The 27355-nt window shown below is 50.8% G+C and overlaps 1 protein-coding gene across 1 annotated transcript in view; it reads right to left on the bottom strand.

Annotated features, from left to right (window-relative positions):
• Positions 1–27355, bottom strand: part of PLEKHA6 (pleckstrin homology domain containing A6) — a 159169-nt gene that overhangs the window by 34278 nt on the left and 97536 nt on the right. Inside the window, exons 4-12 of the mRNA XM_030934998.1 lie at positions 21613–21693; positions 20498–20612; positions 15254–15358; positions 14521–14593; positions 11953–12053; positions 8296–8498; positions 6238–6723; positions 4343–4850; positions 3793–3879 (exon numbers count right to left, since the gene is read on the bottom strand). Coding sequence (XP_030790858.1) covers positions 3793–3879; positions 4343–4850; positions 6238–6723; positions 8296–8498; positions 11953–12053; positions 14521–14593; positions 15254–15358; positions 20498–20612; positions 21613–21693 — 1759 coding nt within the window. The remainder of the gene's footprint in view (positions 1–3792; positions 3880–4342; positions 4851–6237; positions 6724–8295; positions 8499–11952; positions 12054–14520; positions 14594–15253; positions 15359–20497; positions 20613–21612; positions 21694–27355) is intronic.

The raw sequence follows: 27355 nt of genomic DNA, 5'->3' as shown, positions 1-27355 counted from the left end.
ATCTCATTCCTTCCCCAACAAGCGGATCTAGAGCAGGAGAGGAAGTGAGCAGGAGTGTTTTCATCCTGGCCTGCTCCTGCCTGTGCTGCGGCTTTGGGGATCTTTCAGCCCAGGTGGGTCTTACCTCTAGGAGGATTCTTGTGTGCTACCTTCTGTCTCTCCAAAATGTTGGATTTTGTAAGAAACCACCTAACCCAGTGCCTCACACATGGTAAGGAGTGCTTATTGATATTTTTGTGTTTGGGAAAAACAAAATAATCATAGCAGCAAGTGGTGATTGTCACTCCCTGCCAATGCCTGACAAAGAGCTCCCATATGCACCCCCGCTTGATTCTCCCAATACATCTGTGAGGTTGAAAGGAAAGGGCAGGTTCTACAATGCCCATTTTATGATTGAGAAAACAAAGACCCAGAGAGACTAAGTGACATTTCCAAGATTAAAAAAAAAAAAAAAATTCTTTGTAAATGGCAGAGCTAGAACTAGAGCAGCAGTGTCTGACTATGTCCTGGACTCTTCTCATCTACAAGACTGCCTTTTGAGAGTATTACCCTTGGCCAGGTACAGAGGCTCATGCCTATAATCCTAGCACTTTGAGAGGCAGAGGTGAGAGGACTGCTTGAGGCTGGGAGTTTGAGACCAGCCTGGCCGACACAGTGGGGCACCCATCTCTACAAAAAAAATTTTTTTCAATTAGCCAGGTGTGGTGGCTGCACACCTGTCTGTAGTCCTAGCTGCTCACGAGGCTGAGGTGGGAGGATCGCTTGAGCCTGGGAGGTGGAGGTTGCAGTGAGCTATGATTATGCCACTATACTCTAGCCTAGGCAACAGAGTGAGATCCTATCTCAAAAAAAAAAAAAAAAAAAAAAAAAACAGAATAATACCCTTTATCCATGAGGGAGTCCTCTGGAAGGCTATTTCTGAAGCCCCCAGCCTAATGGGCCAGACCCTCTGTGAGAGCAAAAGCCCCCAAGAAGGGACCCTGCTGTCTGCACTGAATGCTATGACAACAGGGCATTGTGGATGGAGTAGAAAGCCAATCACATGGGCGACAGGGAGGGCAGCTTGCTCGGGAACCTGGAGGCGGGTGGGCCCTGAGCCCCGCTCCTCACCCCTGCAAGGCACTTCGGATCTTGCTTCCCATCAGCAGGATCCTGGGCCTCCCGTCCCTGCTCCGAGTTGGAATCCTGGGATCTGCTCCCACATGGCCCAGAATGCTCATGGTGTGACACAATAAGCTGCTTTCAGAGCTGGAATGCAATGGCCTCCAGGGCCAGGAGCCATCCCTACTTATTGAACTGTGGACATTGCTGCTTCCTAGTGCCTGAGGCCGATTACAAAATCGAATTGCGACATCGACATGAAGCCCCAGTGAGATGGGTCACACGGCTTGTGACTAGAAGAACCAACAGTTGCAGCTATAGCATCTGATTTCAAATTTATGGTTTTTTTTCTGTAACTTTAAGAGTATGAACTCATCCTAATGAGGTTTGACAGCAGCTTTGTCACACATTAGATGTTTCCTCAGCTGTAAACTGGGTCAAAAGCTTGGAGTCACATTCCAAGCTCAGCTGTTCACTGGCTGTGTGTTCTTGGCACGTTATTCAACCTCTCTGTGCTTTAGTTTCCTCGCCTGTAAAATGGGGGTAATAACAGCATCCACTTTACAGCGTTGTAATGAAAATTAAATGAGTTAGAGATCTGACAAATGCTTAGAATAGTATGGGGCACGGAGCAGGCATCCAATTATTGTAGCTGTTGTTGTTATTAGTAGTAGTATTTCCACTCCCCAGGCTGCCTCCACAGGACAGTGTGTACTTCTAGGTCGTGGTTTGTAGCACAGATCTGAACTTAAGAGTATGTGCTTATATAAATACCCAGCATATCGACCCCCAGCCTGTCTAAACTCAGCCTCACAGCTCCCTTAGCTTAAAAGACAAGAAAGGGTTAGAGCCCTGGAGTAGAGACCAGGCAGCCAACTGCTTGCAGCTCATGGAACACTCACTGCCTCTTCAGTTTGCTCACCTGTAAAACTGGGTTGATAATACTCCCTCTGTTTGCACTGAATTCTCAGGAACGCACAAGCTGTGTACGCAAAAGGGCTTTTGGAGGAACTAACGAATACACTGAGCGAATATTACTTTAAAAATCATCCTAGGGAGGGTCCGTAGGCCTCAGTTTACCAATTATGGAGTTTAACAACAACCTGTAAAATATGATACGATGATTTCCCAGATTCAGGCGGAACTAAATCCCTAGCATTTTAGGCCCAGCCTAGAGCTCCCTGGACTCTGCGACTCTCTCCTCTCGCCAGCAAAAATGCAAATTCCCACCTGCCCCCTGGGGGCTGTTCCATCTGAGCTGAGCACTGGAGAAATAAGAGGTGGCATTAATTATTCATGTGCCTACTTATTATGCTTCTTTCCCCAGGAAACTCCCAGCTGTCCTAAAGGGCTTTGAAGAGAAGGGGTGTGTAGGCGCAAACCAAAACATAAGCCACTTTGTTGTGTCCTGCTTGCACCAACAAAGGTTGTCAAATGGCTGGAAGATGAGGAGGTGGGGAGGAGTGGAGATGTGACAGTAAGGCAGTGGGATGGTAGGGGCACCAGCTCTGCCTACCTGCTGATCCAAATACTCTAGGTTTCTTTGCAACTGAAGATCTAAAAGTTCATCCTACCCGGAGCCCGAGGCCCAGAGGCCAAACAGCAACACAAACAAACAGGAACACACAAAAAAAAACAATAAAAAAAGAAGCAAAGCAGTTAAGAGTTAGCGACAAGGACAAGGAGAGGCTTCTCCCTCTGCCCTTGAGGAGTTCTCAGGAAGGGAGGGGTTGAGGATGTGGGCAGGCAAAATAGTTCTCTACTGGACACTCCAAGGAGAGGAGGGGTACACTCAGGCCCCACTGCCATCTCTCCTAGGTCTGCCTAGGCCTCCCTGGGAGAGGTGAGTGTCATCAGAGCAGTTTAGGCAGCACTTGTTAGCAGCTGTTTCTGAGTTTTCTGGAAAAATTGGTTGTTTCTGGGTGTGTGTGTTTGCTGTGGGTAAGACTTATACACTGTGGACACTGGCAGAGTGAGAATCAGACAGAGAGGGGAAGGAGCCGCCGCCTGGCCTCCAGCCTGCCCAGCCCTCCTCCACCCTGGCCTCCTGGTACTGTTAGGGAAACGAGTCAGCAACAGGCTTTCTGGACAAGGATTCTGCCTGTTGGTCCCAGTGGTCCTCCCCAACCCTCCCAAGCAGAGCATCTCATCTAGGTGTCTAGGTGGTGGCAAAAGTTCTCAGGAGAACAAATTCCAGGGAGAGACACGAGTAGAAAGAGGCAGAGAAAAAGGAGGAGATGCAATTCAGAAAATTTTTTCTTCCTCAATCATATTGCTTGTCTCTCTCCCCAAAAGTGGCATTCCAGACAAAGGACAAACGTTAAATAACTATGCTTCAGGGGAAAAAGTTTAGAAAACCTTGCTTCTTGTTAGGAGCTCTGGCCGATTTTTCCTGCCTAGGCCCCTTCTCCTGCATGCTGGAGAGGAGAGGGACCAGGATATTACATGCTCCCAGATCTCATCCCTCCTCCACGGCCTGTGTCACAGAGGAGAAGGGGTTACTGGCACCAAACTTGATACTGGGGCTAGAGTCCTGACTGGGAGGGAGGAGGTATCCAGAGGCTGCTAAAAACCAGCCAGGCCAGGCACTAGGCACAGAGCGTCCCTGGAGTCCGCCCCAGTTTAGCTCCACCCTGGGTGGAGCATGGTGTGGGGAGGCCCTGAGGCAGGTGGAGGGGAGAAAGGACGTACCATCTTATCGTGGACCGTGGGGGATGGTGGGTAGTTGTAGGGGAACAGTCCTGCAGGGACTGGCCGCCTGTCTCCCAGGTAATCATACTGGAAGAGAAAGGGATCACAGAGGTGAGGGGTCTGGCTGGGACACGGAGTTCCCCACCAGCTGAAGCTCAAGGTTAGAGGTGTTTGTGTTCAGTCCCAGAGCAGATCCCAAACTGAAATGGACAGCAGCCCCCCGTGCAATGATCTGTCTAGGTCCTCAAGATTTGAAAAGACAGAACCCTCTCTGCCCTCTTACATGACGGCACAATTTCTGGCACAACCTGGGGGCATGTACAGAAAGCAATGTTCCCACTCAAGAGGCAAAGCCATCCCCAAGACAGCTCTACTACAGACAGAACCACAGGCCAGGGGCTCCCCTGGGCAACACTGCTGGTCCTGTGGACACACAGCCCAGTGGCCCCGTGGCCCAGATGCTCCCACATCTCTGCCTTTTCCCAGTAGATTGTCTTAGGCTTCTGGGGATCTCAGGGAATGAGGAAGGAAGGGCAGGCTGGTGGCTCACCTTGGGGGAGCTGATGGATCGCCTCATCACATAGGCAGCAGGGTCAGCATAGATGTCCTCGCTGCGAGGTGGCAGTCGCTCAAAACGGGCACTGGGTGAGCGGACAGGGGAGTAAATGCGGGCACGGCTGTAGGAGCCCTGGCTGGGTGAGCGGGGCACAGAGTGGGAGCGGGGCTGCAGGGACAGGCGGCGCAGGGAGCTAGAGGCAGCATCCAGCTCATCATAATAGACTGGCTGCCGGGAGGGGCTTGGGATCCAGACGGTGCCATCCTGCCGCCCGTAGCTGGCAGCCTCCTTCCACTCTCGCAGCTGGTAGGCAGGGCCACCCCCATTGCGGAAGGCATGGCGTTTGTCCTCCAGGGCCCAGGGCGGGCTGATCCGATCATAGGCCGGCATGGAGCAGATGCTCTCTGGCCGCACCCCTGGCGGGTAGTACTGGTAATCATCAGGGTACTGGGAGGAGTAGGGGCCGTAGTATTCAGGGACCCTGCGAGACACAGGGTAGAATCTAGAGGGACTGAGAGAGAGGGGATATTGTAAGGAAAGCAGATAACACGGGCACCCTTCCACCCACCCCAGCCCTACCTCCAGGTCCCCCAGCCTAGAGCAAGGTGCTTGAATAGGTACATAGGGGCTGAAGTTTATTCCAGAGGTGACGGAAAGACTCCTGTCCTCACAGCCCCCTTCCTCAACCAGCTCCCCAAGGCTGGACACTGCACCATTCAGAGCTTCAATCTTTGTCTCTTTAAAATGACATATCCCTAGGAAGAAACGTGAAGCCTTATCAGCCATCTCCATCTCAGCATGAACCAGTTTATCAGATCTTTTCTGAGAGAGGTAAATAGAAGAAAGTCTACCAGGCACCTGAAGGAGGGCAACACAGAAGGGATGAAAGAGCAGCGTCCTGATCTATTTTATATTATTTTAGAGATGAGGTCCATTCTGTCACCAGCCTGGAGTGCAGTGGGGCCATCATGGCTCACTGCAGCCTTGAACTCCTGGGCTCAAGCAATCCTCCCATGTCCACCTGTAGAGTAGTAGCTGGGACCACAGGTGTGAGCCATCATGCCCTGCTTTCTGATTGTATGATCTTGTCAGGGACTGAACCAGTAGTTTCTTGAGACTCATCCCAAATGATTCTCCCCAGAGCAGGCCTGATACTCCCAGGCACAAGACCACCAACAATGCGCAGCTGCTCAGGCCACTAGAGGGCAGGTTCCTCCCCGGCCCCATGGCCTTCCTGAAGCTGTGGCCTGCAGTCCCTGGAGCTGCCCAAATCCCCAGGGAAGGAGCCTGCAGCCCCATTTGCCCTGAGGGACACTACTGGGCCCAATACATGTCCCCAGATATTTCAAAGCCAGTCATTGGATAAAGGAGTAAATGGTCATAGAGGGCCGTGTTGGGACCAATGAGCTACTTGGTTTTGTTTTTTAACTTCATATAAATCATGGCTTTAAAACAATTAGAGCTGTTCAAAAATGGAGTGAGTTGGTCTGGCAGTTAGTGAGTCTCAAGTGGGTGGAGCACTGGAGGAGAGGATGTTGTAGGAGGGCCCATAGCTTGGATGGATGTCTGACTATAACAACTTCAGGCCTCCTCCCAAAGCCTGCTGTGTTCTGGGCTCCCCAGCATGCCATGGAGAGGCACTGGGGTGCTCTGTCCCTTCTTCTGAAGGAAGCAGACAGAGAAACCAAGAATCAGGGACAGCAGCCAGACTCTAATGGTGGAGCCATGGGGCAGGAAGGATTCGGGCAAGCCAGAAGCATGGGATTTGGTTTCCCAATTCAGCCTGCTTCTAGGTTTCCAACAGGGGATGCCTCATGGGCTATGACCCCACTCCCACGTTCTAGCCATAACACCATATCAGCCCCACCCCAGCCACCGGCATGCCTCACCTCCGAAGATCTTCAGGTGGGGGTACTCCCCGGCGCAGGTTCACCCACTGCTGAAGCTGGTTCATGGAGCTCTTGCGCTGGGCAATTTTGTCGGGGTTGGTGCGTGGCGGGAAGCTCCGCCGGTGTCCCCCAGTCTCTCCGTCCTGAGGCGGGAAAGCTGTGCTCCCTGGCCGGCTTGGGGAGTGGTACTGCCAGCCATTGGGCTGGGCAGGCTGTTCCCCACCCCTTGGCACCCTTGGGCCCTCAGGGTAAGGGCTGCCTGGCTCTGAGGCTGGCTCCGGTCCAGCTGGGAGGCCGTTGGCTTTCACCAGAGGCTCTTTCTTGACTTCTGGCCTCTCTGGCCTTCTCTCTGCCTTTTCACAGCCTCGGCCATCACCCTCCCCTCGAGTCTTGGCCTCTGGCTCAGGCTTGGGGAGGCTGTTGTGGGGCGGCTGCTGGTGGTGCTTGCTGGGTGGGATGTTCTCCGAGTCTGGCTTCTCATGGCTGCTGGATGCCAAAGGAGATGCTGTCAGTGACTCTAGCCCAGCATGGAGTGGGGCAGGGGGTGCCAGACTGGGAAGGAGAAGAGGAGTGGGGAAGGATGGGCAGGGAAGTGGCAATGGAACCAGGATTCTATGAATTCCTGTTCTGCTTCTTAAGTCTCACTGCTTCATCTTCTCAATCCAGCCTGGGAAATTATTATACAACCTAATCTGCCCCTACCCACACCTGCTGTGTTAACTCTGCCCCCAACATCTTCTCTGCAGGTCATTCTCCACCCCACTCCCCTCTGCCAGTCTGCTTTGAGCCCAGCCTTCAAGCTATGGCATGACTAACCTCACCCAGTCTTGGTCCTCTCTGCAATCTGTCCCTGACCCAGCTCCCCAAACTGGGTTTGCACTCTTATCAGTAACTGCCCTTGATACTCCAGCGACAAAGGCTTGTGATGGGGCACCTGTCTTTCCTATAGAAAGGTACTTAACTGCCAAGAGTCTTGGGCTCCTCATCAGCAGAATGGGTATAATAATATCTCCCCTCCTAGCACTGCTGTGAGATAAAACATGGCGGGCCGCAGGAGCAGAAGTTTCTGCTTTGAAACTCACAAGCACATAAACACGCTAGTTCCCTTCTCCAAAACACATTTCTTCCAGGACTGACTTTCCATCAGAATACAGGCCCCACAAGGGTAGGAACGTGGCAGACTTTGTTCCCCTGTGTTCCTAGCACCCACTACAGTGCCTTACACTATTTATGTTTACAGTAAGTATTTGTGAAATGAATGAATGAACTCTTGGAAGTATGCCCCTTGGTTGAAGCGAAGATGGAAATTTATGACAATTTTCCCCCTAGAGCTTCCCAAACTCCACACATTCAAGCATCCTTGTTGAAACATTGCTTGGTAAATATTTCTAAGATATGTGAATGGACTTGGAGTCTACACTGTGAAACCCCCTTCTCCTGGATCCCCCTTAGCACCTAACTCAAGACTCCACACCCAGCTAAGGGAGAGACAGACGCTGAGAACGTGGGTGACGGCGGGCGATGGGAGCGGCCATATGTTAAGAGTTTACTGCATGTCGAGTGTTTTACATGCACTCTGTGTAGGCCTCACGACAACCCTATGAGGTAGAGTTATGTTTGCTGGTTTTTGAGCAGAGGAACCTCGGGTTCAAAGAGGGTGAGTTCCTTGCACTGAGGTCACGCTGCAGCCAAGTGGACAAGGTGTGATTCAAACCTGAGTTTATTTTCCTCCAAAGGCGGTATGCTTAACACACACAGCTGAGAAAAACCAGCAAATGACACTGACCTCTGGCTCCTGGCCAGGCCCCAATGGAACCTGGCTTTTCTCTTGGCCTCCCCCAGCTCAGAGAGAAGAGGAGGAGCTGGCTAGGGGAAGAGAGACTTCAGGCTCTGAAATCACTCAGCCAGGCCTCCCGCCTGGATGCAAGGAGTCAGCTCACACATCCTCCAGGACTTCAAGCAGGCACACTGGGATTAGCAATGACCCAGAGCTGGGTGTGTCTTCCATTCCCCTCTTAATTCTTCCTGCATCCCCACACTCAATTCCCTGGCACTCACCTGTGCCGCACAGCTTGGGGCACTGACTTCTGGGCTGGAGGGATCTGTACTCGAGCAGCCTCCCCCATGGCCTGGATCCAGGCCTCTTGCTCCTCGGGGCTCTCGGCACTGAAGAAGTAGGTGCGGACCCCGGCATGCTCGGCCTGTGGGGAGAGGCAGTGCGTGGAGCTGGCCTTGGCCTCATCCACCCAGCACACAGTCACCTGTTGGGAGAAGACACCAACACCCACAGAATGGGCAGTCAGTTGGGCCATTCCCTGTACCTGGGGCTCTTCCCCTTGTGGAGCTCAGGAGCAAGGTGTGGAGGGCAGCTTGCAGCTACCCCGAGGGCTCCAGCTGGTACCCAGGTATCCACCTTGGCTGGCTCTCTGGGCACCATTAGGCAGCCCAATAACCAGGTCAGCCTACTTGCCCCACCTGGCGTAATTAAAGCAGGAGGGACAATGATCACACCCACTTCCCCAGCAAATTCCATGTTTGATTTCAAAGGCAATGACCCCGTGTCTGGGAGAGAGGACCCCTGAGCACATGCCAATCTTAGCCCCAGCTTTTCACTGCTGAGAAGCTAGCACTGTCTCTTCCATGTGGAGAGACAGCCAAGCCCCTCTCTGTGGGCATGCAAAGCAGACACTGGCATACAGACGGGGCACACTACCTAGTTGGCGGCTGTGAGCAGGTACTGCGGGCGGGAACCCAGAAGAGAGCTCCTGTCCAGAGGAGGGGTCCTCACGCGGTCAGAAGGAGGAGAAGCAGAGAACAGGTCAACCAAACACCAGAGGGAGAGACAGAAGACGACGTGGCAGGAAATGGTGAGGAGCACAGGGAAGGGGGGATATTCAGGTTGTCCCCTTCTACTCTGTGTCTCCCCTGGGAATGGCAGCACCCAGCAATGCCCAGTTCTGCCTACCAAGGGGTTGGGAGTGGAGAGCTTGCACCAGGGAAATTCAGGCTGGTGGTGGAGAATGAGTCACGGAATCGCAGCGCTAAGCCTGGCTCTGCTCCCGACCAGCTCTGTAACTGCAGACAAGTTGTGGTTTTGCTCTGGCCTTCACTGATGCATCTATTTCATGGGAAAAGGGTCTGCCTCATGAAATTCAAAGTTCTTAGGCCACAAGGAAAAGGGGCCACGGGACTAAATTCTTTCTGGGACCTCAGCATACTTCCCAGTGAGATCCTCAGTAGCTTGACTTAGCCCACTCAACAGGGGACATCTAGCGGTGATTCAGAGTCTCGGATGTGAGCCTTACTCCAGCCTCTGACCCCTCGAGCCCTAAATCCTGGGTCTCTGGGGGTCGAGATAGCCTCAGGGCTCCCCTGAGCGGTGATGTCAAAACCACACCCTCTAAATGCTCAAAGGTTCCTCAGTTGCAGCTGGTCCCACCTCGCCTCCACCTGTCCCCAGCCCTCAATTTCTTTCTGACAGGAACCATTACCCAGCAAGAGGCAAGGGTGGGCCTCCTTCCTCTGGTCCTCAACCTCCAGCAGAGGACTTAGCATGTGGGCAGAGCTTGGGGCAGGTGTGGGAGAGGGCAGGGGAGGTGTTGACAAAAAGCCAGTGAAGCATCAAGAAGAGGGCAGCTGAAACTTGCGACGAATGGGGGGTAGAGAGACCAGAGGCCCAAGCAAGTCCTCTGGGTGGAGAACACAGGGTTATTGTAGAGAGGAGACACACAGGCAGGGCTCATGGGTGTGTCCTGGGGTGGGTGGGAGTGGACAGCAAATGAATTCATCAATTCAGTGAGCATCCAGGGAGCAGCCTGTGTGTGCGGAACTCGCTGGGGGCACCAGTCACAAGGAAGGCAAAGACAGGCTCTTGCACTTGAAGAGCTGACAGTCACGCTGGGGGACAAAACATGCCGCGGGAAACAAGGAAAGAGCAGAGGCACAGGGACAAGTGCTGTGACAGGGGAAGGCAGAGGGCCTGGGAAAAGGCAGGGCCATTGATGGGGAGCGGGCAGGGGCGCTGGCCTGGAACTATGAAAGGGGGCCAGAGAATTGAGGGAGCTGTCCCAGCGGGGCAAAGCCCTCGGAGCCTCTGTGGGGCCAAGTTAGGAAGAAGTTAAGGCATTCAGCGGTAGCCTGGGCAGGAACAGTTCCTGGCTCATTCTTAACCATCCAAGAGCTTTGCTCAGTGGCCACAACAGGACAAGCCTCCCATCTGTCTCAGCTCCCCTCCCTTCCCTGGGGAAGGGCCGTGGAATAGCCACAATCAGAACCCTTTGTGGACCACTGAGCACAGCCCTCGGAGTCAGGTTTGAAAGAGGCAGTGCAGTGAAGGGGAAGGAGGCGAGGAGCTGGTGGGCAGAGAGGTGATATCTGGGATCTGTGGTGGGGGGAGTGTGTCAGTCACTCGGGGATGTTTATCTCACGCCTGCTGCTGGCAGAGCTCCGAGCTGGAGCATGTCTGTGTCTCTGCACAGGTCTGGTGGGGAGGGTGAGACAGGCTGTTTGATTGTGTGTGTGGGTGTGTGTGTGTGTCTGTGTATAACAGGACTACTTGTTGTTGGTTAAACAGCCTGTTCCTATTTCCCCAGCTAGAACTGGCTCCCTGGAGTCAGAGTTTTATTAATTGTTCATTCTCTTCACACCTCTGGCATACAAGACCCCAGGAGGCTGGAAACTAATTATGTGCCAAATAAGTCCTTCCTTGATCCCTGTAGCGGGTCCTGTGCATGCTGCCCAGCCTTTTTCCGTGGCCAGGTGACTGGAGCCTGAAGGACAGGAAGGGACAGAGTCCCTTCTTCTAAGGCTCTGGAAGCTCAAGGAGTGACCTACGGGTCCCATCATCTAACATCATAGCTTTGAAGGGTCTTGGACAGCAACTGTCAATTAGGGCAGAGAGGGCTTTGTAGCCAGACAATGTGTAGTTGATATTATAATTTTATATTTGAAAAATGAAAAGGAACCTATGATTTTTGCATCATAAAATACAAAAGGGCATGAGATTTTTATAGTTTTTGATGGGTCATGAATTTTTAAATGTGGAAAAACACTGGCCTAGGATGAGCCAGCTGCAGGCACATCTTTAACGGGTGGCTCCCCAGGGGTTCAAGGCAGTGATATTGAGCAGGCAGGAAAGGCCCATTTTCCTGTGCACTTGTTCTCTCAAATGGTTTCTTCATGAGATGTGCAGCTCTTGTGGAATGAAACTCAACTCCTAATATTCGCTAAAGGCTGAAATTTGAGTAAGTTTTACTTGGAGGTAGGTCCAGTTTCCTGAAACCATGGTGGGGAGGAAGCCTTTCCAGAAAAGGTCTCAGGAGCCACCAGCCACAGCTCCAGCCTCTGCCCAGAGGGATTTCCCAGGGGCAGGCACCGGGCAAAAGGTCCACGGACTCAGAACATAACTATTCCTGTCCCAGTAACAATTGTGGTGCTGCTGAAACACATCTCTACTGGCCCACTCTCGGGAGAATTGCCCACCCAACCCCCAAGAGAGGAGGAAGGTCCCAGCATAGCCTTGCTCTAGCCTTACAAGAGACTGTGCTGAGTCTAGGGGCCATTACTGCTCCCCCTCCTCCACCCACCACCACTGCTACCACCATCACCACCTGGGGTTCCTTAGGGTGACGGCTCTTGGCCCTTCTCCATTCCCATAGGCTCTAGAAGAGCAGTCCTCCCTCCCCCAACTGCCCTGGGAGGGGAAGACCAACTGACCTTAAACGTGTGTTTCCGGCTGATGTTGTCTGAGGGCTGCACTGCGGCTACCCGGAAGCTCAGGAGGGGGATGCTGCCCAGGATACTCTCTTCCTTCTCATCTGTCAGGGAGAGAGGCACAAGAAGGGTGTGTGTGTGTGTGTGTGTGTGTGTGTGTGTGTGTGTGTGTGTGCGCGCGCACACGCCAGGGGTGGGGAGGAGTGCATTGCCCCTCCCTGATAATATCAATACATATTTATTGTTCACCTCCTATTTGTCAGGCACTCAGGGCCACCACACATGCTCCGAAAGGGCACTCCCTGGAGTTAGGGAGTGTGATGGCCCTGGAGATGCTGTTCCAGACACTGGGACTGCAGAGGTGAATAAGAGAGAAGTAGTGCCTACCCTAAGGGAATTCGCATTCTAGTGCACAAATAAACAAAGAAATAACTGCTGATATTTGGAAGCTCAGGCACTGTTCTAAGTGAAATGCCTTAATAGATTTAATCCTCCCAACAAACCCATAAAGAGGTACTATTATTACCTTTATTATTACCCTTATTTTATAGGTAAGGAAGCTGAGACACAAAGAGGTTAGATGATTTATCCAAGGTTACTTAAGCAACAAGTGATAAAATCGGTCTTCAAACACAAAAAGTGAACTCCAAAGCTAGCATTGTTGACCACTCTCCTATCTATCCTGCCTCGCTAAACGAGGCCATCCCACCAGTGACATATATAACAAGGTGATGGGACAGATCATTGTAGAGTGGACTGTCCCACCTTCCGCTCTCTGGTGCCTCTGGGTCACTCTTTCTAAGGTTCTCCCTGGCACTCAGAGCCTGCTTTGCCCTTTCCGGGTGCAGATCCCCGCTGAGGTTCTATGTCTCCATAGCAAAAGGCACCCCTGCCTGGAGCGCTCTGGCCCTCTCCTCCCAGGGAGGAGAGGGCTAACAGTCCAGCTATTACATAATTCATCCCGGATCTCCAAAGGAGCCTGATGGATTGGCCAGCTGGGCCCCCCGCTGTCAGCAGGAGGTAAGAAAGGGCGGGGAGTGCTCTGTGGGACAGTGCGGGGACAATTATGAGACCATGGCAAGGCCCTCCCCACTTCCCTGGGATCGCTCTTTGTTCCCCAGGCTGAGGACTCTGAAAAGCCTTCGGCTAGGGTTCAGAAGAAACCTCTGTAGGGTTATAAACTCCTCAAGCCCTGCTTCTCCTCTTACTCATCACATCTACACAATACTTGGCCCACAGATCAGCTTCTCTATTTGGACCCCAGCATGGTACCTAGAGGAAGGGGTAAACCAGAGTAGTAGGAGGCACTCAGGGTTGGACCCCAGGGCTGCCTTCAGGAGAACTGAGGCTCTTGTCCTCCAGAGATGGAGCCCCTGCCTGGCAGAGTCCAGGCCAGCATTTAGGTGAGTCCTGAGTCCATCTCTTGGTGAACAGTGACCTCCATTTTGGTGTGTCCTGAGCCTTTGGGTTCTCAGCTCTTTGAGGTTCTACCCCCACTGCTTCCCAAAGACTCTCCTCTGCAGAGACCCCCGTTTTCCTCCCAGTTTCATTCCCACTCTGGCTCCATTGTGGCCTGATATCCCGGAGGCTCAGCATCTGGGTCCTGGGCCTGGGCAGATTCCTCTCCCTGAGTCTTGGGCTTTTTTCTGGGACTGGACTCTGTATGCTCAGCCCCTTCCTGTTTTCCCTCCTGGGGGTTCAGGTGGCTGCAATACAGCAACCAGGGACAGCAGTGCTCTGCAGGGTCACTGGGTACAACCTTTGTTTCCCAAAGTTAATGATTCACTGAATTGCTCCCAGGAGGCCTGGAAATCAGGGCTGTGCCTTGCTGGGCCGAGGGAGTGAAGGAAAGAGCCTCTCCTGCTTCATAACAATTATACCCTCTCTCCTCTCATCCCTCACAACCATTTCCTCCCCTGCATCCACATGGCGCCACCATCACTGACCTCAACCCTTGCTGGTGCCCTCAGCCTGCCTTGGCACAACTTTTAAAAATAGAGAGTAGGGAAAGGGTGTTGGGGTCAGCAGAGAAGGTGAAGCCAGAGGATATTATGTTCACTCATTCAGTATTGACTGAGCACCAACTAAATTGCAGGCAGCGTTTTGGGTGCTGTGGATACAGCAGTGACCAACACTGACAAAAGTTTCTGCCTTCACAGATGGGACTGTGCATTCCAGTGGGACAGGAGGAAAGGCCACACACAAGCTCCAATTAGTAGGTGACCTACTAGTAGTGACTAGTGACCTCCTCCTCTTTGTCCTTGTCCTCTCTCCCCATTCCTCCAGGATTTTACCAGCCATATGACCACCTTGTTCACCCAGTGTATCGCTGGAACTCTGCCTGAAACCTAGCAAGCATTGTTGAATGTGAACTGAATGAGTGAGTGAGTGAGTGTGTGAATGAACAAGTGAGCTTTGTTTTTATCCTGCTGCCACTGGTGCCAGGACCACAGTGAGGAGATCTGCCCTGCCGGTGCCCATCCAAAGCCAAGCTTGGGGATATGGCAGAATGAGAAAGAGTGGTGGGTCCTGGCTTCCTGCCATCCCTGCCAGTCCAAGGGCCAAGCTCACCTTTATAGTAGAAGAGGCAGCGATCCACCAGGACGAACCAGCGCTTGTTCCACTGCTTAACCCCGGAGCTGGCCTGCGGGACATGGGAGAGACAGATGTGAGGGCTGCAGGCTGGATGTGGAAGAGGAGGTGGAATGCAGGGAAAAGGGCACCATGTCAATTATAAGGACATCGTGGCCCTAGCTGTGGCTCTGCTGTTAATGCACGGCAGCAACACCTGGAGACCTCAGATGCAAGGAACTGACATTAGATTATTGCCTATGACCTTCCAGTTCTGTCATTCAGTGCCTCCCCTGGGGAGGATAACAGGGGCAAGAGATGGACAGAATGAGTGAGTGGAAGGGCAGGCAGGGATAGCGGCAAGGCCAATCTGGTGCCAATCTGTGAACCCTAGACTTTCAGGAGACACCCCTACCCCCCACCATAATAAGCAGGACCTGCTGGGGAGCTAGTGGGTTGTTCCCACGGGGTTGGGGACTCAGCATGTTTCAAGGTCATTGCATCTGCCCATCAGGACACCGGGCTGGGTTCCCAAGTTTGACACAAATTTTTCTGTGTGACTTTGGGAAGATACTCAGTTTCTCTGAGCCTTTATAAAATTAGGAGACTCATTCACAGAGACAGCAGGAGGACATACCAAAAAAATACATGGACTGTCATAAGCACAGAGGAATCCTCATTCTATGAGGAGAAGGTGGAAGCTACAGTGGCCAGAACAGCAGTGTGGCCTCACCTGTTTGAAGAGCCAGCCCGCCTTGGTGACAGGTGCATTGGGGTTCCGCTTCATGGAGTGTGAGCGCTTGCCAAAGGCGACAGCTTTGCGGGGTGTGCGAGTTGCCTAGGGGCAGAAAGAGTAGCTGACCTAGGTCCCCAGTCTCCTCCTTCCTGCTCTATCTGCAAGGGAGCCACCCCTGCTAGAGCTGCTCCTCCCTAGGGTTAACCCCTGGGTGGCCTCAAGCCAAGGGGCCCAGGTATGAGTCTTGGATCTATTGCTAACTCAAGGGCAGGGCCTTCCAGTTCTTTGGCAATTTTTCTCATTTCTAAAATAGGGCTCAAAATAATAATTCCAAAAAATAAAATAATGGTTCTACCTGTCTCACAGTTGTTTTTTTTTCCCCCAGAGGTGAAAATAATAAGATTTCCAATTTCACTCTGGCCTATCCTACTCCCAGCCACCTTACTCCCTCTCTCTTCCACAGTGCGTTCTGGAAGTTAACTCCCTGCATCCTCGTCCTCTGAGAGTCCTGTGCGTCATCTTGTGCCCAACATAACACGGAGCCGCGAGGAGAGACGGATGTTCTAGCTCTGTGTTGCCACGTGAACGCTGTCATTCTTCCACACTCTGGCAATAGTCCACCTCTCTGGAAGCACCACTGCCTGATCTCCCACTCTTTAATCCTTCTCATCACTGTCTGCTTCTCAATCGTTCTTTCAGAGTCTAAGGGTTTTGATGTTAGTCCTCCTCTTCATTCTGTCTTGCATCACTATGGAAAATCTCCTTGCTCAGGAGCATGACCCATCAATGCCCTAACTTTATACAGCCTTGATGTCCTCAGCTCCAGCACTCTCCACCTGCACTCCAGCGACGCTCCCAGGTCTACACCTTTAATCTTCTCAGCACCCCAAGCCCCTCCGCTGCTACCATCTTCACTTCCAGGATTCCTGCTTTCTGATCCCAACATTCCACCCTTTGGGCTTTCTCACTCCATTAACTCAATACCAGCTTTTCTACTCCATTGAGTTCCCCAGCTCCTCAATTCTCCTTTTTTCTGGATCCATCAGCTCCTCCCAGTTTTCGTTACTTCCCTACAAAGCCTAGGCCCCATGGTGGAGTATATCAACTGGGCTCTCACAAACCCCATCTATTGTCTTCCTACCTCACCTTCTCTAAAACGCAATATAGCACTCCAAATTAATCAAATTATCTACTCTCCCTGCACTGATAGCCAGATTATGGTGCTGTTGGAGAAAAAAAAGATCACACTGCCATACAGATGAGGTTGCCACAGAGCCACAGTCCCAATCCCAGGAAGCTCAGCACCAGATGGCAGCTCCACTCCACACCCTCACCATCCTCCTAGCCCCCCGACCTCCCCTGCCTCTGCCCTCCCCAGAGGGAGGTCCCCACAGTGGACCTGCTCCTCCACAGAGAAATTGGAGGCTATTAGACATGCACTCTCTCAATGTCACACCCTTTTACCTAGAAAATGACTGTACTTACACTATCTTTGCCTCTTCCCCTCCAGTGTCAAAAGAGGTGCTGCCCTCCTTCCAAGGCTAACATTTCTAACCCGTTGTGTCCTCTCAGACTTAGCTCCACTGATCATCTCCTCTCAAATATGTCTCTGATGCTTCCTCCTCCACTAATGTCTTCTCCTTAGCAAATGCACTCAAGTCTCTCCATCTGAAAGTGTCTCTGTCTCTCTCTCTCATGCTGCCACACACGTACCCAAATTCCCCTTTCAACCCTATAACCCAAGGTCCACTGTGAGATAATACCTTCCCTTACTTACTCTTCAGTCCTAGTCTCCTGGGAAGAGTTTCAACTTTCTCTCCCTCCATCACTCCTAAACCTCCTCTACCTATTTTCTGAAATGGCTCTTGCACTGTTATGGAATTAAGGCCATTCACTCTAAAGCACTGGGCAGTCATAACCTTTCTGACTTTCCTGGAACTCTTCTTTGAGTTTCTACAACACTATTGTTTCCCTTTCAATACCTCCGTCTGTGGCCACTCCTTCTCAATCTCGCCTACTTCCACTCTCCAAGTGTTGATGGGCCTCAATCACACTTTTATTATTTTATTTTTATTTTTTCATTTTTACATCATGCCTGTGTTACCTCATCCATACCCACTGCTTCAGCTATGAGTAATATGATAAAAGCTCCCTAAGCTACAGCCAAGACCTCTCTTCCAGCTCAACCCATTTTATACCTGCTTGTCTGGCCAGGATTAAATAAGTGCAAAACCGAACTCATTCTCTTTCTAACCAAGCCTGTTCTGTACTTCTCATCTTGGTGAATAGTACTATGAGCCACCTAGCCACCCACCCTAGAACTCCGTGTTATCTTCCATGGGTCCCTCGTTCCTCTGTTCCATTGTGCAATCGTGTATACAGGGCTGATGAGTCTGTCTCCTTAATTGTTCTCAAATCTGCTCTTCCCTCTCAAATTCCACTATTGTTGTCTTAAAGGTCCCCATCACTTCTTGCTGTCTGCCCTCTACAATGAGCTAAGGTTTTTTCCAAAACACAAACAATCCTATTTCTCTCTTGCACTCACCACTTGGGAGAGAGGTTGAATTCCTCAGCACAGCACAGAGGACAGGTTTGTGAGATCTGGCAGGGCCTGTCACCCACCTTCTGTCCCTTCACCAGACAGGCCTTGCCTCTGGTTCTCTCATCCTCCCGTGCCTTTTGCAGCATGCTCCCTGGCGTTGGGGGAGGACCCATCCTCCCTTGGCCACTGTCAAATCCCAACTCATGCTTTAAAGTTTGCTGCAGACTCCCCCGCTCCACGAAGTCCTGACCCCCCTGAGTGGTTAGCTGCACACTACTCTCCACACATCTGTACAGTCCAAGCCATGGCCCGTGAGCCACACGCGGCCCAGGATGGCTTTGAATGCAGCCCGACACAAACCTTCTTAAAACATTATGATTTTTTTTTCTTAGCTCATCAGAGATTGTTAGTGTTAGTGTATTTTATGTGTGGCCCAAGACAATTTTTCTTCTTCCAGTGTGGTCTAGGGAAGCCAAAAGATTGGACACCCCTTGCCTAAAACCTGTCACAGTGCAGCTTTCTATCTCCTCCATTGCACCATGAGCTCCTTGCAGGGAGGAATTTTGTCTTTTTCATCTCTTTATCACCAGAACCGGCAAGGTGTCCAGCCATAACAAGCACTCAGCAACCATTTGTAGAAGGAAGTGAGGAAAAAATTGGCCTTTATTATAAAGTACTCCCACAACTGGGAAATAAAATTATTATCTGAACATTACTAACAAAAATACACATATAATGACTGAGATTTGCCATTGGAAGAAGTCACCACAACCCTATACAAATCTCTAAATCATTCCCTTTTCTCTCAGTCCAACTCTTTCATAATTCTGCCCCCTCTCTCCATGGCCTAGAGGCTGCCACCCATAGTTTACCACTCTAGGCAACCTCCCACTAACTCCTGAATATCCTGGCCTCCTATCTTTCTGCCACAGCTTCTCGGCAAACTAAGGGTAATCCAACTACCTGCCTTCCCTGCTCTCACAGCCAGGCTATGAGCATGCTGAAGGAAAACCACGCAAACCTGCAGATTTAGGGCTGCATAGAATCACACTCGACTGCCCCAGATGATCCTTTGAAAGTATAGGGCAACATTCGATGTGTCCTTCATTGACAATCATTCCTACTCCCCAAACCTGTATCACGTATTTTCAAGCTCCCAGCCCCGCACCTGATGCTTCCCCACCCACCTCATTCCTTTCAGCAGAAAACCCTGCCTCCTACTTTCCTGCATAAGTTGAGGACATCATGTGAGAGTCTCTTTAATTTCCTAGACACCCACTCCCTAGCCTCACACGCCTTCTTTTAATGCAGTTTCAGGAAGAGGTGGCTTTTCCCCATCCAGTCTAACAGCACCTCTGCATCTGACTCCCTCCATCTTCATAGAAATGTGACTTACTGGCTGTCCTCTTTCTCCTGAACCTACTACCTACTGGCCCATTCCCCTCACACCTCTGACATCTTAAAACAAAACCAAACCAACAAATGAAACCTCCCTCCAGTCCTGTATTACCTTCTAGCTTCCATTCTCTGCCCTTCCGTTTCCTGTCACAGTCAAGTGTCTTTAAAAACACTTTTTTGAAGTATTTCAAACGTTTCAGAAAAGTAGGGAATAATACGATGATCATCATTTCATGTTGTTTTGCCCTAATAAAACAAGACAACTGGCGCTAAAACTCCCTCAAGCCCCTCACCAGTCTCATTACCTTTGCTTCCTCCCTAGAGGCAACCACTGACCCAAAATTAGTCTTCCTGTCCATGATTATGCACTTCTACTACAGATGTTCCTATAAATATGTAGTACTGCTTTTTCATGTCTGTACATTTACATAAGTGATATCATATTTCTCATATTCTGCCACTTGCTTTTTACTCAACATTATATTTTCAAGATTTATCCTTGTTAATACATATAGCTCCAGTTCATTTTAATTTTTGGCAAGTGCTCCATTATGTGATGATATACTAACATTTGTTGTCTAGTTCCTTAGAAGAGCAATTTCTACACTATGCTCTTCCTATATCTCCTCTCCCATCCCCACTTTTACCTCTCCAGCCTGCCTTCTGCTCTTCTCACACCACTCAAACTGCCCTTGTCAGGGTCCCCAGTGACCACATTGCTGCTAAACCCAGAGGACACTTTCAGCCTTTGTCTTCCTGGCCCTCTTTGCAACATTCTTCTCTAGATTTCCTTCTCCTGGGGCTCTCTTCCTTCTTTCCCCCTTCTCTGAGCTCTCAATCGCCATGATCTTCATGACTGTCCTTCAAGACCAGTGGTTCTCAATGAGGTTGGGGAGATTTTGTCCCCAAGGGACAAAAAATCCTGACAATGTCTGGAGACATTGTTGATAGTCACCCCTGGAAAAGAGGCGCTACTGGCATTTAGTGGGCAGAGGCCAGGGATGCTGTTCAACATCCTACAATGCACAGGACACTCTCAGAGCACGATGAATCATCCAACCCCAACTGCTAGCAGTGCTGAGGTTGAGAACCCCTGGTCTAGATGTTGGTCTTCTATGAGGTTCTGATCTGAGCCCTCTTCCCTTCCTACTCTCCACTCTCTTTCTGGGTCACCTTGCCTACTCTTGGAGCCTACAGAAATAGCTGGACAGGCTACAGTTTCCTAGGATTCCCAGAGATTCCACTAAACACGCACTGAAGACATTTCCAGCCCAACAGCTTGCCTTGAGGGCTGGACTTACCCGGACGCTGGGCCGCTCTGGAGGGACCTCGGACACCATGTTGTGGTTGGGTATGTCACTGTTGGTGGTAGCCGGGCGTTTCCCACCTGTTTTATTGGACATGTCCAAGGCTGATCTGATTTCAAGTCGACCAGAAAAAAGAGATTGGTGAGAGCCAAGTAACAATGGAAACCACCCATCCCTTTTCCACACCCTGCCACCCACTGTTTCAGCATCAACACAAAATTAGATCTCTTGAGTGCCATTGAGTGGTCACCTCAGCCACTCCTTCAACCCTTCTGAAATTATATGCCAGTGACCTTGGACATTTATTTATTTTTTGAGACAGGGTCATGCTCTGTCACCCAGTCTGTAGCACAGTGGCACAATCAGGACTCACCACAGCCTCGAACTCCTAGGCTCAAGTGATCTTGATCTTCCCATCTCAGCCTCCAGAGGAGATGGGACCACAGACATGGGCCACCATGCCCAGTTAATTTTTTTTTTTTTTTTTTTTAGAGAGACAGAATGTCACTATGTTGCCCAGGATGGTCTTAAACTCCTGGACTCAAATGATCCTCCCACCTTAGCTTCCCAAAATGCCGGGATTACAGGCATGAGCCACCTGTTCCTGGCCCTGGACATTTATTTTAAAAGTCTAGACCCTGGGGCTCCAGAAATCCTTTTCCTCTACTTTAAAAGACACAACTGCCTAGTGGCCTATGAGAGTAGATTAACTAATCCTCTTTTCTCTTCTTCTCCTTTCATTCGGTGAGCCAGGATCCACAGGGAGAGGAATTAGCATTTGGCTCTCATGATCATATCAGATTTTCTCAGCTCTTCCCTCAAAGGCCCCTGGGTGCTATGCCAGCCTCACACCTGTCTTCTACTCCATCAGCTCAACCTGCGGGGCACGCCAACCTGGCTTCTGCTAGACCCTAGGAAAAATGGATGAGGGTGTCAAGCCAGATGGGTCTCAGATGCTTCCAGTCCTCAGAACCGAGGTGACTGACTGCAAAGCCCTTCTGTTTTCCTTCCCCCTCCCCGTTGCCTTCTGCTTTCCAGCTGCAAGGAGGCGGTGGGATGGTAGTGGTTAAGGACAGAAAGGCCAAACAGCAAGTAGGGGACACACTTACATTTTCAAGTCAAATGTTTTGTTTTCTTCTGGGACCTGGCCAGTCACTGGATGTAGAAATGTGTTCCGTCTTTCATTGTGGCTGTAGAGGGAAAAACAGAAGAGTCATGGTAAAGATGAAGAAGGCAGAGACAAAAACCAACATGTGGACAGACCCTGGGTGGTGACAGGGACAGGTGACCATGTAAGGAGCTTGTGCCTCTGTCCTCCAGGGGGATCCATGGGAGGCCTGGGCTGACATCCGGATGAGGGTGGGGGCAGGGGGTGGGGAAAGGAAGAAATGAAACCTGGTCACCTCTCACGAGTCAGTGCTAACTACTTACTAAAGTTCTCTGAGGCTGGAAATAAGCCACACTGAACTCTTTCAGTGGTTATCCTAAGTGTGGGGAAGAGGGATTCCAACAGCCAATTCAGCACATCAGGGCCTCATGCGTGGCAGGTTCTCTCCCAGGGACAGTGCCTGCCAGTGAGCCACATTTAAAAAAAAAAAAAAAAGCTCCCTCATTATTTGCTGAAAAAACTTTCTTATGACCTTGGACTCCTCCTCCTTCTCCTGCTTTATGCTGTGTCTCTTGCTTAAAAGGAAATGAGAGCTCGAAAAACTCCATTCTTGAGCTTGGGCTTGGACCCACCCACACCCTAAGTCCAGGGTCTCCTGTCCAAGGGCTGCTTGATGTCATTGAGACCTCAGGGGCTGTCAGGCATGAAGGTCAGTGGTAGCTCAACAGTCCAATCTCATTAAGGGATGCTGTGGCCAGGAAAGGGGCAGGGTGTTGTGAGGACAGCCTGCCAGGAAGCAGAAGGGAGCAGGAATCAGGGGTTGGGGGGTCAGGGGGTAAGTGCAGCGGCAGATGGGGAGCAGCATCGTGGAGGCTCCTTGGGAAGACCTGCTGTGGCTCCTCTGACTGGCTGAGTGTCAGGAGAGTTCCCAAGGAGGCTCTCAAGGGAGATGGGGAGGAAGGCAGCAGACAGAGCACAGAGGGGCTGATACAGCAGGTCTAAGCCACAATGGCAACCCCTGAGATGGATCCTGTAAGCTGTGACTACTTGGCAAGAATGTAGCAGTGAAGATTCAAGCATCCAGCCAGTGGAGGGACTAGATGAGTTAAGGGCCTCTTCACCCATCCCTCTTGAGAAATACTGTGAGAACCCAGCGTAGGTGCCAAACTACCAGAAGGAGCAGGCACTAGGACAGAGGCCATGGAGACTGGGCCACTCAAGCACATCCACAGCAAAGGGCCAGCTCTGCTTGACAAGTGGCAGGTCAGCCAGCAGCAGAGGAAGGAGATCTTAGCTTAGTCCCTTCAGTTGCATCAGAGAAGGAAAATAACCTTTTGGGGGCCCCCTTTCAATAGCCCAGGACACATCCCAACCCTTGGGCTGTCTGCTAAAGCTAAAGATAATATCAAAGACTGTGTTTTTCCATTTCCAAAGCTGTCACGCTCCGATGTAATCCAAAGACATGCAGGAGATAAAAGCACAGCAGGCAGTGCCCACAGTCTGTGCGGAAATCTGGGTTTTGCAGCCCAGGTTTGCCAGTCAGGACCCAAAATTGGGCGCGTGTCCACCAGGCCTGGGTTCTGAGTCTAGCACGTTGATAAGCCACTCCCTACTTCCCAAACTTTATTCCCACCTCCCTCCCAGGTCCAACAAGGACATGCTCCTCAATTTAATCACAGGAGATCTTTGCAAGGAAGGGTCACTGTTTCCGGTGACCCTTGTCTGCCCCTGATTCTGTCCCATCTAGTGGTCTAGGGGGCAAGCAGTCTGTGGCAACTACAGTGTCCTTTGAGGTGTCAAGTTGTCTGCTTTTTCCCAGTGGCGCAGGGCACCCGCCCCCTGCCCTGACCCTCCAGTCTCCTTCTGCTCTGCGTGTTCCCGATGGTAACTGCCGGAATCTTCCCTGCAGACACTGGCATACACACACACACACACACACACACACACACACACACACACACACAGAAGCGTACACACACAGTCTGCTGCCAACCATCACAAGACTTCTAGGGAATGGCACATCTCTCCTAGCCCCAGACTTTCCTACCCAGCAACCCCTACAAATGACATCCTCATTCTGTCCCAGCACTACCAATTTCAAAATAGCTTCCCCTTCACAAGCACTGCAATGCAGCAACCATTGACCTAACTATGCTTCCTTCTCCAGGTCATCTCAAGCAGACCTCTTACTCTGAAGCCCCCGGATCCAAGCAGGATGAGCTGCCAACTCAGCTTGCTCTGACTTAACTTGGCTCATGATCCGTGGAAGAAATCCCTACCTGACCCGTCGATCAGCCCGAAACTTCAACATCTTTTTGGCAGGTCCGTCCCCAGGTTGGCAGCCTCAGAGGACCCGCCGGCCACCCTGCTCCTACCATGCCTCTGAGAAGTAAGTCCTCTGGTCCAACTGGTAAGGCTGTGGCAGAGATGCAGAGCGATCGGTGGCAGAGACTCTGGCAGTTCCCCCTCCTCCTGGCTCTGGCTCTGGAGAACCAGGAGGGCACTCTCCTTGGGTGGTGGTAGGGGTCGCCTAGGTGCCCTAGTAGGCCTGTGGCTTCCTTGTATTCGGCCAGAATGCTACTGGTCAGAGGACCGGAGGCAGAATAAACAAGGAGGGGATGATATCCTCCCTATTCAGCTCCCCAAGGAGAAAATGCTGAAATGGAGAGACAGACATACACGGAGCAGGTGTAGCACTCCCAGGTAGTCCGACCTCAGTGAGCTAAGGACGCAGAGTAGCTAGGTGGGTGAAGGAGTCTGGGGCTGCGTTCCCATCTGCACGGCTGAAACTCATGCCAGCCCGACCTGTAGGGAGACAGTCCTCCTGCCTCCCCAATTCCCAACCCACAACACAGGCTCCTAAGCTGAAAATCAACTTGCTTCTCAGAGATCCTTCAGATCCCGTGGGCATAAGGGTTAAATGAAGCTCCAGATTCATCTGCTGTTATTGCTGCCGCTGCTGAGAAGCTGAGATTGATTGAGCAGGTCTCCTTTCCCTTCTGTCAGCCTGCCCATCCTTCTTCTGTGTGGACAGGAGCATAATGAATGAAGGTCCTCTGCTCCCGTCCCTCCGACTTGCTCTCCTCGGACAGCACAGGGTTGCTTTCCCTCCCTGTGTGGCGGTCCTACAGATGAGAAGCAAGTCGACCAGATGGGCGTGGACGTTGTGGAACCAGAGCTGGTGGCTGGGATGGGACTGCTCAGGCAATGTTAAAGGAGAGCTTCCTCCCAAGGCTTGCGAGGAATAGGGCAGCAAATGGGGCTTGAGAGGGGGTCATTGTGTGTTTATGGCTGAAAATCTTCCCAGACACGAGATGATACATTCCAGCTGGTGACTGTCAGATCTGCTCAGAAGCAAGGAGGTTTGTATCGATGCTAACTCCCCTGAATTCTTCAGCTGCTAAAGATGGTCAGCACTCCCCCTTTCCTAATGTCCTTCATGTCTTAGGATCCTTGGACTGCAAAGGCCTTCCGAAGGACATTGCTGCCATCCCCCTGCTTCTAGGCAAGTCTGTTCTCCAATCAATCCTCATTAAGTTCCTTGGTTTTCTGTAAAGAGTTCTAGCAAAGGAGGCTCCAGACCCACTCTTATCTTATCCTGCCAAGATGTTCTTTTTGATATCACGTTTCAGTTCCTCTGGCTTTCTATATTATTCCATTTCGTCTTCACATGACAGATTCCTTTTTTGACCAACGTGGTTCTTTTTAGCAGCACCAGGCAGCCTGCTGACATCACAGTCTGTTGCTATGGCAATTCTGTGATGTCACAACAGACACTGAAAGGAAGGGGCTAATCTAATTTTTTGGATTGAGCAAGAACTTGATCGGGGAATAATGTCATCAGTGAATGGAAAAGCAAATGGACAACATTATTATTAACCCATAATGAGACATGTTGGTAGGATATAACTGGGGTCAACCGCTGCTGATATTTAAATAGCTTAATCTTAAATCCAGAAGGTCAATACATTCAGCTATTTCATGGGACTTTTGCAAATGATTTATCCTGGTGAGAGGAGGCCTCAGTTTTCAGATCGCTTCCTTTCCCTGTCCCTAATCCAGTTTCTTGGGCCCTCTCCTGATGCCCGGTTGAGGGTCCTGCCCATACAAAACAGGTGCTCGATAAATATTTGTTGAATGAATGAATAATAGAAACTCTCCAGCCCTGACTTAATTTTTAACCACCTGCATTTGGAGTTTGACATTCTATCACCAAGGGCTTCCCTATCTTAGCTCTCTCTTAAAATTAATTACTTCCTCTCCATGAGAGAAGCTCTGCTTCTGCCCCCTCGCCCCCTCACTCAGCTTCCCTGCCTAGCTCCCCCTTGAATACATAGCTTGGCTTTGATCCACCTTCAGTAGGAGGGGAAGAAAATTAAGCTCATCTGCACAGAAGGAGGAGGGGGTAGGGGTGCTTTGGGAAAATGAGCTTTCTTCCTCTAGAAGGCAAAAATATCCCCTTTCTCTTCAAGCTGAGCTCAGGGGCCTCCCACAGCCTTTGCTTAAGCTGCAAGTTAAATTACTTCTCCTATGCCCTGTAAAGATAGCACGAGGGAGTAGGAACGAAGGCAGGCTTGGGGCTTCCCCTGCTCATCGAGAGCTCCGAAATCCTCTGAATTAAGTCTGCACACAGAATGTCTAGCAGGGGTTCCTTCCCTTTGCCAGCAAACCGCACGGTATGGCAGATTTTCATTTTAGTTAGACATCAAGAAGAACTTACAAGAGCCAGAGCATTAAAAAGGGAAACAAGGATAGGTCATCCGTTTTCTCCTTCCTCTCTCCTTCCTTTTGGGATGTCGAAAGGCTTCCATTTGTCAAGGACAAATGATTATGAATCCATTAATACATATCCAAATGGACCTCTCAAATTCCACCCAAGAGAAGGGAAAATCTCAGGTGGTAAAAGAGATTGTGTGGTGGAGGTAGAAGCAGCCCTAAACTCCAGAACAGCCCAGTAGGTGGTCACTTATCCACTATGAGGGTGGCCCTGATGGCAGTGCCATCAGTGGGAACAAATATGGCAGAACCAAACATTCAGTCCAAGATCCAACCTGAGTTAGCAATGTGACTTTATTTCTTGGGCCCTTAGTTTTCTCGTGTGTAAATGAGGTACCTTCTAACTATATGAAATAATAGTGCTCGCTTCACCAGCACACATGCTAACTCTATGAAATAATAGCTGTAAACTTTCAAAATGTGGACCATTTTATGCAGAAGAGATAATGGCTATGAAAAACAAATTAAGAAATATGCCAGATGCAGGAGCGAAAAAATGAAAAACATAGAGTCCCAGGCTTAAGAAGATTGTGTGTGCGGCATGGGCTGGGAGTGCCAGGGGCAGGCACTCTGGAAGTCCCAAGACCAATAAATTACAAAGAAGAGAAGCAGATCCTCTCCATTTTCCAGGCCTTTGTCTCTGTACCTACTTAAAGCTTTCCTGTAGTTCAAGAGACATCCTCAGCCCCTACAGCACCTCATATAGAGATAACACTGCATTGCTTCATCTCCAAACATCCCCCTGGAGAGTCAGCATCCACATGCAGTATACCTGGCACTACGCTGTCAAGAGCGGCAAAAATTAATCCAAGTTTCATGATCTTTTGCAGGCATGCATGTTCACACATGTGCACATGTGCACACACACACCCAGGCTGGACGCCTGGAACCCCTCTGTGATCAATATTGAACGACTGGAGAGATACTCCACTCCTTCCACCCACTGGGCCTCTCTTGATTATCTGCTA

The sequence above is a fragment of the Rhinopithecus roxellana genome, chromosome 8 (assembly GCF_007565055.1).
Source record: "Rhinopithecus roxellana isolate Shanxi Qingling chromosome 8, ASM756505v1, whole genome shotgun sequence".
Taxonomy (NCBI): domain Eukaryota; kingdom Metazoa; phylum Chordata; class Mammalia; order Primates; family Cercopithecidae; genus Rhinopithecus; species Rhinopithecus roxellana.
This window is presented reverse-complemented; position numbering and strand designations above follow the sequence as displayed.